The following is a 20730-nucleotide window of genomic DNA, read 5'->3' on the forward strand; positions in this document are numbered from 1 at the left end:
TGTTTGAATCTCCTGGATGTGACTTGTTGTGAACGTGTTGGCTCTTACCCCCTGCACGGCCTGAAGGGGGAGTCGCTGTCGGAGCGGTATGTGTGGGCGACCGGCTCGCCGGGGGCGGAGCTGTGGCCCGGCTCGCTGTAACTGGTCCTCAGGGCGGGACAAACACCCCTGCTCAGCTCAGGGCTGCAGGGCGGCGGCATCAGGTGATTAGCGGTGGCGGGGGGGTTCCCATTGCGGTCAAGAACCTCGGCCTCGTCACAGCAGGGTCCCGCACCAAGGGGGGCGGAGTCCACCACGATGCTGGGGATGGAGAGGGCAGAGGCGGGTGTCTCCCCGTGGGCCAGCTGCAGCTTCTTCATGTGGTTGATGGCTGAGGCTGCGTTGAAGGCTTGCTGTTGGAAAAGCATAAGCACAGGAGGCGTAACGTCACCATCCGAGGACAAAATACTGAAAAAATATTTGTCCAAAAATTATGGAACAAGCTTTATCCGCTTAGCGTCTCTCCGGTCCTGGCTAGACGGTAACTCACTCTCTCTAATCTAGGTTTGAACTCTCATGAGTGCAGTAAAGGTTAAGGTTAAGGGTTATGGTTAAGATTAAGCTTAAGGTTAAGCTTACAGTTAAGGTTAGGGTTAGAGCAGAGTAAACCGCTACTGTGCTGCCTCATGTGCCCATGTGGACCCAACGTTCAGTAAAGCACCATTTAAAAAAAGTTCTTTACTGAACCAGTTGGGAAGAACAAATAGTGTTTCTTTAAAGAACCTTTGGTTCTTTGAAAAACCTCTTGCAGTTAGCACCTTTATTTTTCAGTGTGTATCTCAGTCCAGAAACTCCATGAGCTGATTTATCTCATTTTTCTGGGTCCTTGTAAAACTGCTATTGAAATGTCTGGCTGTAGTTTCCTGGTTTCCCGATGGACCTGAATCCCCCACTACATGTGTTTTGTTGTGAAGCGGCTGTGAAGCTGCCGTGGCCGGCCGGGACGAGTTCCTCACCCTCCACTTGGATTTGGCAAAGTTCCTCTGGATCTGCTCACACACAGACTGGTAGATGTCCTGCTCTCTGGCTGTGTCTCCAATGATCCTGCAAGCCAGAACAACACTTTGAACACCGAGAGAGAGAGAGAGAGACAGAGAGAGAGAGTGTGTGTGTGTGTGTATGTGTGCGTGTGTATGTGTGTGTAAGGACAAGAAGGGACTGACCAGGGGTGCTTGAGCGCCTGTTCGGTGGTGAAGCGCTTCGTGGGGTTTTTCTCCATCATGTTCCTGATGAAGTCTTTGGCTGCAGAAACACAACACAGGAAGTTTGGTTACTACTAGGATCTGAGAACTACTGGGATTAAAGGGACTTGGATTGTGCTGATGTCATCTGATTTAATCCCTGGTTTCTGGTAAGGCAGTAAAATCCTCACTTTTAAGCATCTAATTATAGCCGCCCCGCTGCTCTGAACTCAGCAGAGCCTGCAGGCGGCCACAGGCGCTGCTGGGACTCTGACTGATGACAGTAAAATGACAGGAAATGACAAACGAGAAATTCAAAACATCCAAGAAACAGCAAGCAATGTTCACAGTTCCAGCTGTGGGTCAAATGTAAAATTCCCTGACATTTCCATGACCTCTATAAACATAACATGAGTTTTTTTTCCTTGAAAAACAAATCACAGCTTCAGAGGGTTTTGTTAAAATTGATCACTTTGTTTTTGTTGTTTATTCTGCAGGGCAAGCGAACCTAATGTGAACACGATGGAAAAACCACAAACACATGGGTCAAAATCTGATTGTCTCTCTCATTAGAACTGACACCCATCACATAAATAAAAAAATAATAATAATAAAATAAAAATTAATGCATGCTGAATGATTCTGAGAGCCTCAACACAAAGATTTCATAAATCAGCATCATTAAATTCAGTGATAATATGGAGGAGCTACTTATAGAGGTCTGTTGAGGATGGGCCACCATTTGCAGGAAAAAAAACTTTTTTTTATTATGTTTGGAAATTTTTTTTAAAAAATTTGAGGCTGACACAGTTCCATGATATTCCTACACTTTTTTAAAATCCCAGAAAAAAAAATCCTGACCCTGCGATGTGAGGTTTGTGCGTCTCCTGGCTCCGGACGGGCTCACCTGACTCGGAGATGTCGTCCCAGAAGGGCGTGTGGAAAGCGTATTCAGCCCTCATGATCTTCGAAAATAGACGAGTCTCGTTATCCTCGAAGAACGGAGGGTATCCACACAGCCTGAGACACACAGAGGCGGCACACTGTCAACACAGACTCATGAAACCTTTTAGGTTGATTTAATTTACTGGTACTGCACATAAAAAAATAAAACAAATCCCATAATCCATGCAGAACATAGGGACTGGGAAGCGGGAAGAGAAAACAGTGATTCTGGGCTATATAAATAAATAAATTAATTAATTAATAGAATTTAATTGAATTGAAAGTTTATAAAAGAAATGTGTCAGATGGCCCTGCTAAAATGAAACATACAACATAAACACAAGTGAAAGTGAAACAAGTGAAAGTGTAAAAATAAGGAAAACATAATAGCTAAGGTGTTATACGTGAAAGCTGACTGTACTCATTGTTTTTGTTTGTGTTTTTAATCTTGACTTGTGGATATGTCTGGTAATGTACAGACTAATTCTCTCAGGCTCAAGACGTGTCACACAAATGATGATGATGGATGAAGTGGAAAAAAATTCAATTTATGAACTTTGTAAACTTTGTCTTTACAAATTCCTGGGTAAGTCTCCATGTAATTAGATTTCATCAGATTGACACGGGAAAATGCACTTTTCATTTTATCCACTGAGAGACAGAGCTGTTCTAATTCTTCTGATAAATGGTAATGCGTACTCTTTTAAGGATAGTAAGTCAAAGTGTATTATTTAGATCATGTATTTGTGCCCATATTCAAAAAATATACAATTTCACAGTGATTGATTTTCTTTCTTTGTGTGTGTGTGTGTGTGTGTGTGTGTGTGTGTGTGTGTGTGTGTGTGTGTGTGTGTGTGTGTGTGTGTGTGTGTGTGTGTGTGTGCTTACAGGATGTAAGTGATGACTCCTATGGACCAGCAGTCCACTGCTTTGCTATAGGGTTTCTGGGCCAGAACTTCAGGGGCTGCAGGAGCGAGCAGATCAGAGCAAACAGCAAACTTCAGAAATGCTGTAATTACATTTTCATGAATAACTGCAGACGGCAATGAGTATTTATATGAGGATACTGTGTATTTAATATGTGCAAAGGTAGAACAGCAGCGTCAAAGTCAATCACTAAAGGGTTGTGTTAAAAAATCACAGCCATGCTCTTTCTTTTGATCAAAATATTTCCTGTGTAATAAATAATAATGAGTGAGTATGTTTTGTCCGTCTCACTGTCTGTTGTCGTATTCGAAGGCGACAGAGAGGGTGAGGGCGAGTCGCAGCAGTGTGTGACTCACCCACGTAACCTGGTGTCCCGCAGGCGGTGGACATCACGCCGTGCTCCGACATCTTTGACAGGCCAAAGTCACTGACCATGATCTTCGCGTTCTCGTCTGTGTTGTAGTACAGCAGGTTTTCAGGCTGCAGAGAGAGAGGGACACAGTGAGACAGTGTCTGTGTGCATGTGCGTGCGTGTGTGTGTGTGTGTGTGTGTGTGTGTGTGTGTGTGTGTGTGTGTGTGTTTGTGTGTGTGTTTGTGCATGTGTATGTGTGTGTGTGTGTACCTTGAGATCCCGGTGTACGATGCTGTTTTCGTGCAGGTAGCTGACGGCCTGCAGCACCTGTCTGATCACTGTGCTGGCGTCTTTCTCTGTGTAAACTCCTCGGTCCAGGATCCGGTCAAACAGCTCACCACCGGACACCCTAAACACACACACACACACACACACACACACACTTAACATTAAGTATTCATTAACTAATGTTAAAAACTGCACTAATGGTGGTTGCTTGGGTGTTACTGTATGTTTGGTTGCTAGGGTGCTGCTAGGCAGTTGCTATGGTGCTCTCAATGGGTGCTATGATGTTCTGGGTTGTAGCGAGGGTGGTGGCTAGCGTGTTGCTAGGTGGTTGCTATGGTGTTGCTAGGTGGGTGCTGTTGTAGGTGGTTGCTAGGGTGTTGCTAGGTGGTTGCTATGGTGTTGTAAATGGTTGCTAGGATGGTACTAGGCGGTTGCTATGGTGCTGTAAGTGGTGGTTAGGGCGTTGCTAAGCTGTTGCTATGGTGTTGTAGGTGGTTGCTAGTGTTTTGCCTGCTATTGTCGGTGGTTGCTAGGATGTTGCTAGGTGGTTGCTATGGTGTTGTAATTGGTTGCTTGGGTGTCGTTAGACAGTCTCTGTTGTAGGTGGTTGCTAGGATGTTTCCTAAGTGGTTGCTAGGATGTTGCTAGGCGGTTGCTATGGTGTTAATGCCAGTGTTTTGTTTTAAACTGTAACCCCCTTCATGTAACAAACATTTGGACATTAACTGAAGTGTATGTATTTTTATTAAATTTAGTTTCAGTGTTCTCTACCGTTGAAACTGACGGTCGTGTTGGATCTCTTAGCTGCTGTTTTATATTCAAGTTCTGTTTTCTCTGCTGTATCTTGTTATTATTCGCTGCTGCAGAACTATCTACCACAACACCAACATGTAGTTTAGCACTTACAGCTGCATGACCAGGTAGTAGTGTGTTCGACTCTCATAGAAATCCTCCAGTCCCACCACGTTGTCATGCTTTATCCTGCACAGACACACAGAGAGAGACCACATCACTGCAGCAGGAACTCAGTGACTCTGTAAGACTCATCGTTCTGTCGTTTTAAAGGTCGCTTTTAAGTGAGAAACCTTTAGACTCAACTACGAAAAAACTGAAACAGCACTAGACACACATTACACCAAAAAAAAAATGTAGGAAATTTAAATTCATCTATTATTTAGACGCTGAAACTTATCAAATTTTAACTTATGAAATTAAACTGAGTTCATAAGCATTAGCAGAATTATTTTTTATTTCTCTTTGTTTTTTGTCATTTGAGTCTAAAGGATTCTCGCTTAAATTGACCAGACACAGCTCAATTATGTGACTTCACATACACATGTATTTTGTGCATGCATGCATGCGTGTGTGTGTGTGTGTGTGTGTGTGTGTGTGTGTGTGTGTGTGTGTGTGTGTGTGTGTGTGTGTGTGTGCTACCTCCTCAGGACGTTGATCTCATTCTCTAAGTTGCTCTGAGCCAGGTGCTTCTTCTTCAGACATTTAAGTGCATAGAGATTCCCTGTCGTCTTTTCCCGAACCATAAAAACCTCTGAGAAGGAGCCACTGCATGCCGAAAGGGAAAAGAAAAGGAAAGGAAAGAAAAGAAAAGAAAAGAAAGTGTTACATCTGATAAAATTTCATGTACTTGCATACAAAGAGATGTCACACCAGTGGTAATGTCCAAATTAATGGGCACTGCCACTAGTATAGTAAGCTGTGAATTTTCCAAATATCTTTTTTTGTATTTTTTTATATTATTATTTTAGTTATTTTTATTCAACCTCACAGGACCTGCTGCCCTGTTTGACTTGGATGTGGAGCACAAAAAAACATCACAACAGCAAAAGCTTTGCATCAAAAATGGAGGCAAAAAAATGCTAAAACAACAGCAACTCCAAAATTACTTAATTATTTTAAGTAGCTTGTTCACATCGGTACATGTAACACAGTACTTGTGCTTAAGCAGGATATTTTAGTGGACGTTTTCTGTGTCACTGCTTTAGCCCATGAGCAGCGACACACAGGTTCACACTCAGATGGACTGAGATTAGTCTTAAGGCTCGTTACATAAGAGCCCACCTGAACCAACTGAGCGCTGACTAACTGCAGGGGGCGCTGCTCAGGTACAGCATGATTAATCCTGCCATAAACCCAACATGGCCCTTTAAAGAAGGATGCCACCTACTTCACATGCTCTTCCTGAACCTGAGGATATTAAAGAGTACTACAAACTGCTCCTCGAGTAGAAGTACTGTTCCTCTGCTGGTATCTGACTGCAGTAGAAGTAGAAGTACTTTTCCTCTGCTGGTATCTGACTGCAGTAGAAGTAGAAGTACTGTTCCTCTGCTGGTATCTGACTGCAGTAGAAGTAGAAGTACTTTTCCTCTGCTGGTATCTGACTGCAGTAGAAGTAGAAGTACTGTTCCTCTGCTGGTATCTGACTGCAGTAGAAGTAGAAGTACTGTTCCTCTGCTGGTATGTGACTGCAGTAAAAGTAGAAGTACTGTTCTTCTGCTGGTATCTGACTGCAGTAGAAGTAGAAGTACTGTTCCTCTGCTGGTATGTGACTGCAGTAGAACTAGAAGTACTGTTCCTCTGCTGGTATCTGACTGCAGTAGAAGTACTGTTCCTCTGCTGGTATGTGACTGCAGTAGAAGTAGAAGTACTGTTCCTCTGCTGGTATGTGACTGCAGTAGAAGTAGAAGTACTGTTCCTCTGCTGGTATGTGACCGCAGTAGAAGTAGAAGTAGTGCAGTAAAAATGTCCTGCAGTAAAAGTCCAAAGTGTCTCATGTCAAATGTCCTGGCAGTAAAAGTGACTGAGCTCCTTTTTCCAAACAGTAACTGTGTTAGCTGGGATCTTTTCCATGCAGTTAGAAAAGGAGGAGAGAACACGCTGCACACTACATGCTTTTAAAGGGACATTACACTCAACTAAACGCATCATGTGATGGTTGAGTCTACATGGTTCTCATCACCCATACGTATTCTACAGTTTTTGCCAGCTGAGTCTACATGGTCCTTGCTGGAGTTTTTCCATGGTGCAGCTTTTATTGTGAAATATAGAAATTTGGACAAAAAGTAGAAGCAACAAAGTAGAAGCAGGTTCCTCTTCTCATCTCTGCTGACTGAGCTTTTATTGTGAAAGGTTCCACAGTCTGTCATTGATTGGGGGTCCCAAAAAATAGGTAAAAACTAATATAAAATTATTAAACCATCATCGAATCGAGTAAATATATATATATATATATATATATATATATATATATATATATATATATATATATATATATATGGGGGTTTTTTTGGTTTTTTTTCCATGGGCCCAAAATTCCTGGCAGCGCCCCTGCTTCACGCTGATATTTCACTGAGATGAAGCTGAATGAATCCATGTTCATCCCAAATTGGGAAATTATTGTGTTACCGTTGTATTCCCTATAAAAATAAGGAAAAAATAAAATATACCAAAACAGAATATCTATAAACCTTTCACCTATAAACCTTCCATGGGCTCTTGTGACTCTGTGTTTGTTAAGTATGACATCTAAACAGTTTAAGACTTATCACAAACCAAAACATGTTTTTGTATCACAAACGCCCTGCCAGCTTCCCCCTGCAGGCCAGACGGGGCATGACACTCTTGGCCAGACTTCAGTGGCTCATCTGACAGTTTGGCCGCCGCGTCCCAGCAGCTGCAGCGAGGCCGGCCAACAGAGCAGATCCACAGGAGCTCCTGGAAACTGTCAAGGAAACACCCCAGCTGCTTCACAATAAAGGCCCTCTGCTGCCAAAGAGGCTGGCCGGTTAATTCTGCAGCACGAGTCGACAATCGACATTAAAATCTCCTTTTTGCTTTGACAAACAGAAAAAGACGACTGGTTGCAAATAAAGATCAATACTGTGATCAATACAAGCTTATATTGTGGTGGCTAAATTGTAAAAAAGCCAATGTGTTTCCAACACTGAAGGTCTTCCTCAGGGCTTTAGAAATGTTTCTCAAGCCCTGACAAAGTTATTTATTAGTTTATTTTTTAACCAATTAAAATTTTTTAACAATTTTTTAACTAACTTTAACAGTGTTATTTTACTTTTTTGTTATTAAAAAGTTTTTTTATTTACTTATTTTCTTTTTTTAGATGAATTCCCCTCCACACACACACACACACACACACACACACACACACACACACACACCTGTGGCTCCCCCACACCCCGGCTGTCGGCTCAGTGCGCTCACACTGAAAAACACTCAGCCAGACTCTAATCCTATAATTGACTGGTGCTAGGATGTTCCCGCTGCTCTGCTCTGACGTCAGTGCTCAGTAACACAGACACACACACACACACACGCACACACATGCAGCATGGTCCTGACTCACTCGCTCATTCACAGCCAGCTGACGGCGGCCTGCAGTAAACAGTCCTGAGCCCTGAGAAACAACAGCCTGCTTTGATTCAAACACCTGTTTCATTCAGATCAGCTCACTGTCTGAAATACAACACACTCTCAGAGAAATAACGGCTCTTCAGTGATTCTCCAAAATGCTCTCTAGTTCTACAAAGAACCATCAGCAGCTGAAGAACCTCTTTATTTAGGGGCTGGTTCTTCACAAACTGTATGTGGTTCCTTAAAGTGCTAAAGGTTCTTCATGTTTATTGGAGTTATTTGGTGGCAGCAGCAGCTAACAATTCTTTTCCTTGTGGATTAATGTGCAGATTATTTCCTCAGTGAATGGATTAATGTGTCGCTCTATAAACCATCAGAAAACAGGGAGAAATGCCACAGCATCACAGCTGACATTTTTAGTAGCTCGTCTGGAACCCAATGAAGGAACAAGGAACGTGGAGAACCGGCCAACAACATGTTCATGTTGGTTTTCAACCTGCACACAGTCATCTGATTTACAGTTTTTTTCAATCGCTTTACCTCCTCAACTCAGAAACCTTGTCAACTCAGAAACCCTGGTATCAAAACAGTTAATCCATCGGCCTAATGAGAGGCGCGCTTCCCTAAATAACACATTTTGTTCGCAAAAGGCTCTTACCATGACAAAACATTTCAAACATGCAGCAAAAGCACATTTTGTCATCGCCCAATACAACTAACCCACTCACTCACTTCATCCTCCACACCAAAATGCAACACAGCCTTTTCAGTCTGAGCAGGTTCAACTTTACTTTTTCTTGTGTGTATTGCAGTCATATTTTTTTGACAATTTACATAGTTACATTTTGTAAAGCAAGTAGAATAAGCCAATATTTCCCTCAAACAACTCAACTTATGCCCAAATGAGTAGATTCCTTCAATCAGCTCTACTGTACTGTACCACAGCTGACAGCAGAATACAAAATACAGCTCTCAGTTTGAACAAGGTTCTCCTGTGAGCTGCACATTCAAATGTGAACTTACAGGTAAGAACTGCATCCAAACTCAAAGACTTTGAGGTGAAATTTTACTGTATTGATGGAAAAACTGAAATACTGTAAGTCACATACAGTATTACACAGAAAAACTCAAAGGACTTGAAAAAAAATACAGAATACAATTTATAGTCCCCTTTTTTGTGGGTGCATCCTGATTGACTGGTGAATGGTGATTGGTGGAAATGGTAGTGATGCAGGTGCACTAGTGGTTTCACAGTGGTGCAGGTCATTTCTATCAGCTGTGAGCAGATGTTTTGCTTTTGACTACCGTAGTGAAGCCTGAAAAATGTATGAATACAATGAAAAGGTATGAACACATTTGCAAAAGAAAACTTGTGCTGTGGTTTGGAGGAGAAGATGACGACAAAGTGGATCCTAGTTTCATTATACTGGAAAAAAACTGTAACACGCCCAGAGTGACTTTTATTCTGAAAAATTACTAAAGAGCCATTTAAAAAATGGTTCTTTACTGAACCAATTGGGTCCACAAAGAACTTTCTTAAAAATGGTTCTTTAAAGAACCTAGTTTTTAATTTATTTTAATTTAGTATTTTTTAAAAAAGCTTTTATGGTTCCTAAAAGAACCCTTTTTTGATGGCTCTTTGAGGCACCTTTGGCGGTTCTTTAAGGACTGTCTACAGAAATGGTTCTTGAAAGAACCTTTTGCTAAAAGATTCTTTGTGGAACCAAAAATGGTTCTTCTATGGCATTACTCTGAAGAATAATTTTTGCTTCCAGTTAGCGCCTCTATTTTTTGGTGTGTTCCTGTCATTATAGTTGGGAGATTAATCAATAAAATTGATTAATTTGAATTTATGTTTTAAATCAATAAAAAAAACACGCCTGAATCATAAAATCGAGATTTCAACCTCATATCTCATAGTGTATAATAATGAGCGCTGTGTCAAATTCACTCAGTACAAAGAAGCTGCACGCGTGAACCAGCAGTCACATGATCATGCCTGAAAAGACTCCCATCAGCCCCTCTGGATTCTGGCTTTGTTTGTGTTTTCAGACAACTGGTTTGAACGACTCGTGTTTTCCAGCCTTTCCACCACGGAGCCGTTCATCAATTTTTTACAGATTTAATCTTCACAACAAAAAAGTTGTTTCCTCAGCCTCAGTCCAGTTGTCTTTTGCTGCTGCCGTGTTTCTGCCCCTCCCAGAAACTCGCCCCGTCACCTGATGTTCCCCCCACATGGAGAAAACATGAGCAGAGAGAACAGATTTATTCCAGCCAGAGAGAAACCAGCAGATTAAGAGTTTACATGGTTATTAGGCGCCAATGTTTTCCTACTGAACAGATTATCAAAGGTTTACAGCAGCGCTCTCAAACCGATTGCAAACTCCTCCTGATGAGTCAGATTCCTCAGACTGATCTGGTTACACGAGGCTTTTTTATTCTGATTATTAGCAGAAGATCAGGCTCCATGTAAACACAGCCTGTTTCCTGGTTACCTCGCCAGCCATTCATCCTCTCCATTCATCTTTACTGCCAACGAAGAGTCTGAACATTTTTCAACACCTCTGCCCCTCTCATCAGCAGAGCCGCTGCCCATCATCTGCCGCATTTCTGCTCAGTTATGTCTAACAGAAATGGCAAACATGAACTGTGTGTGAGGCACAACACTGGCAGAGATGTGTTTTAATCAGCCGCATGACCCTCAGGTTTGCCACCCCCCCCCCCCCACACACTTTTGTAAAAACAACTATCACCAGCTATGAAAACCCAGAAACTGTGAATGAAAAGAAAAGTCCACGCTCCAGAAGGTGGGTCAGGTGAAGCCGCCCTGCACTGAGTTTACCTGTGAGTGGATTACACAGGCAGAGTCAGAGGCCTCATTGATAAAATGAGGCCCAGGCAGCCAAGCTGCTGTTAATTGGTTTATGTGGATCTCAGGGAGGTTATAAAAGGGATTGTGGGACAAACTTGGCCCGGTGGCTGGGAACAGGTGATGTGGTCAATCCTTTTGTCTGTCCAGTCAGTCCAGTAAAGCTGCACGACATGGGCAAGATTTTCACGTACAAACCGAGCTGCCCTACTGGTTTAAATCAACAGGAAACAGCAGCTCCACAAACTGAGACGCTACAGCTTCTCTGATTAAATTAAACTCTGCTGTCAGGTTTCGTCCCTGGTAGGAAATTTTCTCCACACACAAGTCAAAACTTAGTCCACACTGATGGAAAGTAATCTGAAAATTAATCTTTATTTCTCTATTTTGCCCTTCAGTCCACACTAAAACAGCGTTCTCATCCACTGAAAATGGGACTTTGTGGTGAAGCAGTGGAAACGCAGAAGATTGAGGTTTCCATGATAGAAAATGTGTGAGTGTCAGCACAGCTTCCAGTTCAGTGTGCGCGCCTGTTAGAGATATTTGTTTCTGCTGCTTTGTTGTGGATTACAGAAAACAATTTGACACAAAAATGCTGTTTTCAGATTTCTCCAGATTAGTGTGGCCTTATTTCAACTCCACATGATTCCCTGTGTAAATCAGACATCTGGTCTCAGTTTGGGGAAGTCAGGGAAAAGGGGAATTTGTCCAAAATGTTGGGGTACACCTTTGAGGTCGTCATCACATTGATTGCTTCTCTTACATTGCACCTGTTTCCAGAGGTTTGGTCGCTGCAGATGCGTTTCCTCAGAAACGTCTGCCCTGTGTTTTGGTTGTGGTGCGTTCGAGGACCTCCCCTGGACTCCGACCTGAGCGAGTCACACCGCATGTTACATCAGCCTCATTCTCAGGCTGACTGACAAATCAAATCGCCCTAGACGAGACACTGACAAGCGAGTTAAAAATGTTGATTTCCGTCATCTAAGAGCGGCCTCAGTACACCACCATCACAGAGGAGACTTCAGTTTTCAGTAATGTTAGTTTTGGCTGTTGATTTTGGGCTCCACACCCTCCTCTTAACAAGCCAGCAGTGCAGTTTAGACTTTCTCTTGCTCTTTTCTATGTTCAACAAGGTTACTTACGATCCCATCTTCCCCTTGAAGTCGAACACATCTTTGATGTTGTTGGTGCTTTTCTTCCAGTTGCAGCTTAGCTCCTTTCGCCCCATGTTGGCTCTGACGTTACCGTAGACTCCTGCACCGAAAAGAGCGACAAAACGTATTTACAGCCCTGTAGTCAGTGTGTTCTTTATGTTCATTTGGCTCCACTGGCCTGCCACGGCATGAACGCTGAAAAACATCATATCAGAGTCTTATTCACATCAGGGTGTTAAAGCCCCTGACACATTATGAGACACAGAAACTCTGCCACACTCTAATGATGCTTAATATTTAATGTTTTGCCTGCAAACGTTTATTCTGCAAAATATCTAGTAACTACAGCTGTCATATACATGTAGTGAAATAAAAAAAGGACCAGATTTTCCTCTGAAATGTAGTGCAGTAAGGGTATAAAGTCTCACTAAACGAAAATACTCAAGAAAAGCCTCAGTATTACAAAATGAATGTGAGTACAGTATCTAGAAAAGTACTTTCCAGCTCAGTTTCTAAGACATACTGACATTTATGGGGTGGCAATCACTGGGTAACGATACAATACTATCACGATACAGGCGATTCTGCGATATGTGATATATTGTAAAATAATTAACCATGATACAGCACAATATCCGTAACTGAGGAAGGAAAAAGTTAGAGTTGTTTCGATATCAACACCAATATCAGAACTGCCTGCAATACAGCCTGAAACCCTGTGTTGGGTATTGTTGAGTGCTTGAGTCAAAGCCTTTGCCTCCAGATCTGACACACGAGAAGCATAAAACTGTAAAAAAAAAAAAAAAAAAAAAAAAAAAACAAACAAAAAATGTCAGAGCAGGGGTTAAAATAGGTTACATCGGCTGATGTTTCACCACTGTAAAAAAAAAAAAAAAAAAAAGGGAAAGTCCAATCAGTAAAAACTCAAGGCTTTAGACTGAATAACATCACATCCATACAGGGTTAGCAGGATACAGCGGTTGCTTATTTTTAACACAATGATATCGGATCAGTACCATTGGTGTGCATTCATCGATAGGCAAGTTCAGGTATTGGAATTGGTATCTGGAGGGAAAAAATGGTATTGGAACATCTCTAAAAAAAAATGCACTGAAAAAGGCAAAATCATTTTTCAGTCAATTTTCCAATCAATCGTGTTTTTCAGTGTTTGAGTCTGCACAGCGGCTGCAGCACGGACGTGACCAATTCAAACGCAATTCCCTATAATATATATTCAACGGCTTGGAATCACAATCTGCATAGAGATGCTGATGTGTGAGGAGGAGTTTGGATGGACTGAGGATTAAACTTTTCATGTCCCACATCATAGAGAGTCCTTTCAAAAAAAAAAAACATTTACAAAAATCCAGCTTCACCTATATATCAACTAAAAACCTGCTTGTGAAGGCATATTTTATGAATAAATCATCAAATGCTAATTTCCTTACGATTTTAACCCTTTTTTTACGCTTGCACTATGCACCTTTTTTGCTTGTCACCACAAAATAGCATAACATTATTTTTACAAGGCCTGCCCCTCCTCAGCATTTTTTTTTTCCTGCTCCACACACCTGCACACCATGCAATCCCTCTAATCTAAACTTCAAAATGCACATGGCAGAGACGGAGGGCTGGTGTACCTGAGGGGGGAAATGTGGTTTAAGTCTCAGACCAGACAGTGAATACGACGTGTTCCACGACCCTTTAAGCCTTCACTCCACATTCTCCTGCTGCTCTGCTTACATAAACAGTTACATGTCCATGACTGAGGTGAGTCCCAGTTAGGTAAAGCCCGTTTGTACCTATCACTTACAGGAGACTGAAAAAGCAGAGGATTAGAGAGCTAAATACCAGCACCTTGCTAACCCTTCCTCGTATCCCTCCCTGCCTGTGTCCCATCTCCTGTATCCCTGCGTGGCGTCTCTGCTGTGGGAACAGATTAGCCGCTGATTCCCTGACAGGACACGAACTGGGTCATTTCATAACCCTAACCCCCACAGGTCAGGAGGGGAAAGGCCCAACAGCTCCTGTGCTCCTGACACTGGTTCTCAAGCTTTTTTCAATAAAGTTCCCCTCTGAAATATTTTTTTCAGTCCAGTTGGTCCTGACCAGTTGAGCCTCCTGTGGTCAGAGGTCAGTCCAGCTCCATCAGTGTGAAACAACAACCTGATACTGAGCAGATTCTCTTCTTTCTGTTTCTGCTTCTTCTTCTCTTCTTCCTCCTTGTTTCCAGCTGTATTGCTGCTACGCTTCAACCACTGATCCATTTTGTGGATTTTTTTTTGGTCAGAGTGAACAAATGTCCTCGCTCCACGACCACGGCAGCAGATTTAAAGAACAAACACGTACACATCTGACACCTTCAGGAAACCCAGAGGGAAAACTGAATATGAAATGTGCTTTATCAATCTTACATTTACATTTTTATAGAACTCATTATAGTATAGGCTAATGATTTTAGAAATTACACATGACTGATATTTTCACGTCAACATTAAAATCTCATGTACCCTCTGTAGTACTCAAAGGATATTAGAGAAAAGTGGTGATAATTTAAAAAACAGCCTCAGGTGTCTCCAGAAATTAGAAGTTCATCCCAGGCCAATTGTGATGTGCTAGATGGATTTTTTTTTTAATCCATTGGTGAAGACAAAGCCGTTGACAGTGCATTAATCTAAACACTTTAATTATTTGAATCCATCAAAGTCACAGCCACGTTTCCAAAAATGCAAGAATAGACTCTTTTGTATAACACATATTGTATAACACACAATAACACATTAAATACATGTGGTGTGTTGGTTAAAAATTGATAAACCCCAAAAGAATATTTAAAACGTGTAATCCAAAGTCCACTAGACAATATGCACATAAAACACGCGTCCTAACCTCCTAGCCTCAAGACCTTTTCCAAGTCCACACTTGGCTGTCAGCTCGGTGCAGCCCGCACAAAGCCTCATCCACAGAACAGCGTTTTACTGTCAGCGTCTATAACGTCTCCTCGGTTATTTCCAACCGTGTGACTTCAGCCTAAAATTTAGATTATATTGAAATAGGCGCTGCTTGGTGGGTGTATATGTGCGCCGATTCAAACAGACACAGAAATGACATCATCCAGATTACAGCTGCATTCATTTAAACGAGGATTACAAAAACCTTCCAACAAAACAAATGAATTGATAGATTATTGAATTGGTGTGACGGAAAAGGTAAGCCATGCTATTGGATTTCTTTGCCCACATTTCCTGCTGCACAAATTAGTTAACATACCTGTACCATAAGCAACAGTCATACTTTAAAAAAAAAAACAAAAAAACATGAAAGTAAAGAGTATAGCGATATCTCTGAACAAGGAATAAAGTCTACATTTTTATCTAATACAATTCAAACGTGCACAAAATGAGTGATGATAAAGATAAGAGTGTAATGAAATGTTATTTTCTTACCTGGGCAGCGGTGAGCAGAAGCTGTGGAGGTGCATGTGGATCTACCTGCCTCCTCCAGACACTCAGCAGCTTCAGCTGAAGGGGGCGGGGCCTCGCTCATTCACCTGAGCAGGCCATTGGCGCGGCGCTGCCGTGCGCTGCCTGCTGATTATCTCCGGGACATCCAGTGCAGTCAGCAGTGTCCTGCACGGCTGCCGGGGCCTGCGTAATGAAGGTTACAGCCTCTGACCAGATGGCTGTCAGCTCTCATTCATAAACACGGGCTGCCCCGCAGTGTTCTGCAGAAACTGTCCAGCGGAATCATCCATAACCAAGTCCAGCACATGGACGCTGTTGACTGGCGCATTTGCTCATTGTCATTGCTAACATTGTTAGGAAAAATTAATGCTTACTGCAGTATCTCAGTGATAAAAAAAAAAAAAAAAATCCATCTTCCACATGGAAATTATATTAAAAATTATACGGTACGAGTATACATGTATTCTATATAGACAGATTCTACTCTATAGATATTTTGTTTGTATATTTCATTATACATAGCCTATGCAAAGATTTAAAGGCAAAGGGTCCAGGTGAAAGATGTTCTGTAGATATATTTTAATTTTTTTAATCAGTTTTATGGGGTATGCAAAGGTTTTTCTTTTTTTCTAATATTCTTTGTATTGAGCTACTGTATTTAATTTTGTTATTAGTTCTGTTTTATTTCTAAAGATATACAGTACAGGCCAAAAGTTTGGACACACCTTCTCATTCAATGCGTTTTCTTTATTTTCATGACTATTAACATTGTAGATTCTAACTGAAGGCATCAAAACTATGAATGAACACATGTGGAGTTGTGTACTTAACAAAAAAAGGTGAAATAACTGAAAACATGTTTTATATTCTAGTTTCTTCAAAATAACCCCCTTTGCTCTGATTACTGCTTTGCACACTCTTGGCATTCTCTGGATGAGCTTCAAGAGGTAGTCACCTGAAATGGTTTTCCAACAGTCTTGAAGGAGTTCTCAGAGGTGTTTAGCACTTGTTGGCCCCTTTGCCTTCACTCTGCGGTCCAGCTCACCCCAAACCATCTGGATTGGGTTCAGGTCCGGTGACTGTGGAGGCCAGGTCATCTGCCGCAGCACTCCATCACTCTCCTTCTTGGTCAAATAGCCCTTACACAGCCTGGAGGTGTGTTTGGGCTCATTGTCCTGTTGAAAAATAAATGATGGTCCAACTAAACGCAAACCGGATGGGATGGCATGTCGCTGCAGGATGCTGTGGTAGCCATGCTGGTTCAGTGTGCCTTCAATTTTGAATAAATCCCCAACAGTGTCACCAGCAAAACACCCCCACACCATCACACCTCCTCCTCCATGCTTCACAGTGGGAACCAGGCATGTGGAATCCATCCGTTCACCTTTTCTGCGTCTCACAAAGACACGGCGGTTGGAACCAAAGATCTCAAATTTGGACTCATCAGACCAAAGCACAGATTTCCACTGGTCTAATGTTCATTCCTTGTGTTTCTTGGCCCAAACAAATCTCTTCTGCTTGTTGCCTCTCCTTAGCAGTGGTTTCCTAGCAGCTATTTGACCATGAAGGCCTGATTCGCGCAGTCTCCTCTTAACAGTTGTTCTAGAGATGGGTCTGCTGCTAGAACTCTGTGTGGCATTTATCTGGTCTCTGATCTGAGCTGCTGTTAACTTGCGATTTCTGAGGCTGGTGACTCGGATGAACTTGTCCTCAGAAGCAGAGGTGACTCTTGGTCTTCCTTTCCTGGGTCGGTCCTCATGTGTGCCAGTGTCGTTGTAGCGCTTGATGGTTTTTGCAACTCCACTTGGGGACACATTTAAAGTTTTTGCAATTTTCCAGACTGACTGACCTTCATTTCTTAAAGTAATGATGGCCACTCGTTTTTCTTTAGTTAGCTGATTGGTTCTTGCCATAATATGAATTTTAACAGTTGTCCAATAGGGCTGTCGGCTGTGTAGTAACCTGACTTCTGCACAACACAACTGATGGTCCCAACCCCACTGATAAAGCAAGAAATTCCACTAATTAACCCTGATAAGGCACACCTGTGAAGTGAAAACCATTTCAGGTGACTACCTCTTGAAGTTCATCGAGAGAATTCCAAGAGTGTGCAAAGCAGTCATCAGAACAAAGGGTGGCTATTTTGAAGAAACTAGAATATAAAACATGTTTTCAGTTATTTCACCTTTTTTTGTTAAGTACATAACTCCACATGTGTTCATTCATAGTTTTGATTCCTTCAGTTAGAATTTACAATGTAAATAGTCATGAAAATAAAGAAAACGCATTTAATGAGAAGGTGTGTCCAAACTTTTGGCCTGTACTGTATATTTCTCTCTCCTGGTGTTGAAAGGAAGATTTTGTTCTTGTGCAATATCTGGACAAGCTGCTGCTGGAACACACGAGAGGACATCTATCTATCTATCTATCTATCTATCTATCTATCTATCTATCTATCTATCTATCTATCTATCTATCTATCTATCTGCAGAGGAAAACCAGTTTATGCAGAGTCTATAGTCCATGACACATAATTATGCAGTTACACAACATTTCTACACACAGGCCTCAGAGGTGTGTGTGTGTGTGTGTGTGTGTGTGTGTGTGTGTGTGCTCGCTGGAACAATCCATGTGTTTGGTTCAACATTTTCTCAAACCAAACGCAGCTTGGTGAGGACAGGCTGATCTAAAGTCACACACTTGAGGACCTGTGCAGCTCGCTGACCGCAGCCTGACCAGCTGAAGCGTGCAGCGCTGCAGCACACTGTGTCTTCCTGCTCAATGACAGGGTATTGATAGCACTGCTAAGCTGATTAGGCACACTGGCTGCTCATGGAAAAAGATGCACAGCAGGCTGAATATCTGTAGCATATAGTTATCACAGTGAGATGGGCTCTGATGCAGACAGCATGTTAACGAGAGACATTTTCTGAATGCAGACAACAGAGGAAATATGACAACATAATCAAAGGGCCATTAATCAGTCTGCTTTTTTTTTTTTTTTTAAGTCAGTCCTCAAATTGCTGTCAGAAATAGTTTAGAAATGAACTTGCATAGAACTAAGGATGGAAAGATACGCTTATCTCATGATGTGTAAATATGGGGTTCACAATTCACTATAACTACAATACAGTATAATAAAAAGTTCAATGAAAGCAAAGTATGGCTATGCAGAATTACATTTTCTGAGCCAGAAGCTTTTAAAGAAAAGGTATGTATCTGCTAGAATGTAAAGAATTCACATATTGCTAATGGCACAATTCCTTTTTTCTGCCATTTTACATTTTTTGCATTACAATATTTTTTGCTGTATGGCTCCATTCCAATTTTGTATTGAGGAACTTAACATCATGCTGCATCCTCACACTGAGCTGCAACACAGTCCATCACAAACTGCAGCCTGTGTGTAAGTTACAGGAGCCGGATTAAAAAAAAAAAAAAAGTGATGTCAGATGGTGTTTTGATAGGATCTGGACTCACAAAAGGCAAACCTCTGCTACATGTGATCTATAACCTTTATCAGCTTCTGTTGGCAGCCAGCAGCCAATGGAAGAGCAGCACAGACCCTGCCTTAGTAACACTGACTAACTCTTCATGCCTGCAGTGTCATGGTAGTGTAGATACAGAGTAAAACAGCAGGCCTACAGTCATGGTTTATTCTGCCTGACTTATAACCAGGTAACTGAGCTCCCCGTCCTGTTACCTTTATGAGAAATTATGCCACTGCCGTGAAAAACAATGTACAGACACAGATCACTATGTGCAATTTAATTCATTTATTTGCAAAATTGAAAAAAAAAAACATATTTTTAGTTACTGAGTATTGTAAGTTTGTAAGAGTGATGCTTTTACTCTGAAGGGGAGGAAGATAGTATAATTCTATGCCTTGTTATTGAGTTACTGAAGTTTTTATATATATATATATATATATATATATATATATATATATATATATATATATATATATATATATACCAAAACATTGTGAATTAGACAATATTATGTTTACTCTACTATACACAAATCCTAGAAATAGCCCACCAGCCTTTGAATAGAGTCCACTCCCAGTTCATCTGAACAGTTTAACTGATGTGAGAGATTCCAGAAATGATGTAATAACAGTTTGGACGGGAGAAACGCAGCTTTTTGGAAACGCTGATGTCGACTGTCATGTGATCTCGGGCGGAATCCGGATCACATGACCTGTGTGGGCTTGCATGTGGTCAGTAGGGGGTCTTTGGTGTTTTGGTGCATTTCAGTGCATTTCAGCTGATGGGATTCTGGGAAAAAAATCTTGAAGCACTTGTGTGGTGGAATGTGGGTGGAACGGTGTTCTGGGTTAGTCTGAACCTGGCTTTTAGTATTTCCCACTGCACTTGAAGGAGATTCTCTTCTCCCTGCAAACTGCCAGATTCTGACTTTAAATAACGTTGTTCCCCCTTTCTACTGAGGGGGAACAACGCCCCCATCTGGCCAAAGAGGAACACGCAGGCCTCAGGACCAGCATCCTCCAGCCTGCAGTTACAGCAGACTGGAGGTGAACTCAGGACCAGTCGAACTGGAGATGATGATGATGATGAAGAAGAGGATTTGAAATTCATTTTCGCCGGCAGGCATCAAAAACAAACATGCTCACAACCAAACTCAGTCTGCACAGCTTTCTTCAGCCCAGGGTGAAACCAAAAAGTAAACTGTCTGTCAGGCACCTCAGCAGAACAGAGGCCGGAGCTACAACTTGGAGAAACTGGAGAAACAGGCAGCGGCAAAATAAAGACATGGTAATCCCATGATTCCATCAGATAGATAGATAGATAGATAGATAGATAGATGGATAGATAGATAGATAGATAGATAGATAGATAGATCATATAGTTTTGCTTGATCATCATTCACACTTTTCATCAACATGTTGAATCATTCAGCAGCAGGTCAGCATCTCCATGTGTAAATCATGAATGTGCTGTACAACAGCTGGAAGTGAGTGAAGCTTTCTGCTGTGCTGCCTTTAAGTGCTCCTCCCAAACTGCTGCTGTTAAAGAGCTGAAACTGAGGGCGTTTATTTCAGGATTTTTTAAAATCTGAAATAACACTCTACGGAGGGATGTAGGAAGCAGGTCTGCACCCGGA

General features: G+C 41.8%; 1 protein-coding gene across 1 annotated transcript in view; it reads right to left on the reverse strand.

Moving 5' to 3' along the window:
* Positions 1 to 15771, reverse strand: part of LOC115359345 (calcium/calmodulin-dependent protein kinase type 1D-like) — an 18739-nt gene extending 2968 nt beyond the window's left edge. The window contains exons 1-11 of the mRNA XM_030051765.1: positions 15586 to 15771; positions 12128 to 12239; positions 5168 to 5293; positions 4640 to 4714; positions 3716 to 3854; positions 3449 to 3572; positions 3054 to 3129; positions 2128 to 2240; positions 1203 to 1281; positions 996 to 1083; positions 49 to 392 (exon numbers count right to left, since the gene is read on the reverse strand). Coding sequence (XP_029907625.1) covers positions 49 to 392; positions 996 to 1083; positions 1203 to 1281; positions 2128 to 2240; positions 3054 to 3129; positions 3449 to 3572; positions 3716 to 3854; positions 4640 to 4714; positions 5168 to 5293; positions 12128 to 12239; positions 15586 to 15685 — 1376 coding nt within the window. The 5' untranslated portion in view covers positions 15686 to 15771. The remainder of the gene's footprint in view (positions 1 to 48; positions 393 to 995; positions 1084 to 1202; positions 1282 to 2127; positions 2241 to 3053; positions 3130 to 3448; positions 3573 to 3715; positions 3855 to 4639; positions 4715 to 5167; positions 5294 to 12127; positions 12240 to 15585) is intronic.
* Positions 15772 to 20730: the final 4959 nt, after the last annotated feature.

The sequence above is a fragment of the Myripristis murdjan genome, chromosome 5, assembly GCF_902150065.1.
Source record: "Myripristis murdjan chromosome 5, fMyrMur1.1, whole genome shotgun sequence".
NCBI classification, from domain to species: domain Eukaryota; kingdom Metazoa; phylum Chordata; class Actinopteri; order Holocentriformes; family Holocentridae; genus Myripristis; species Myripristis murdjan.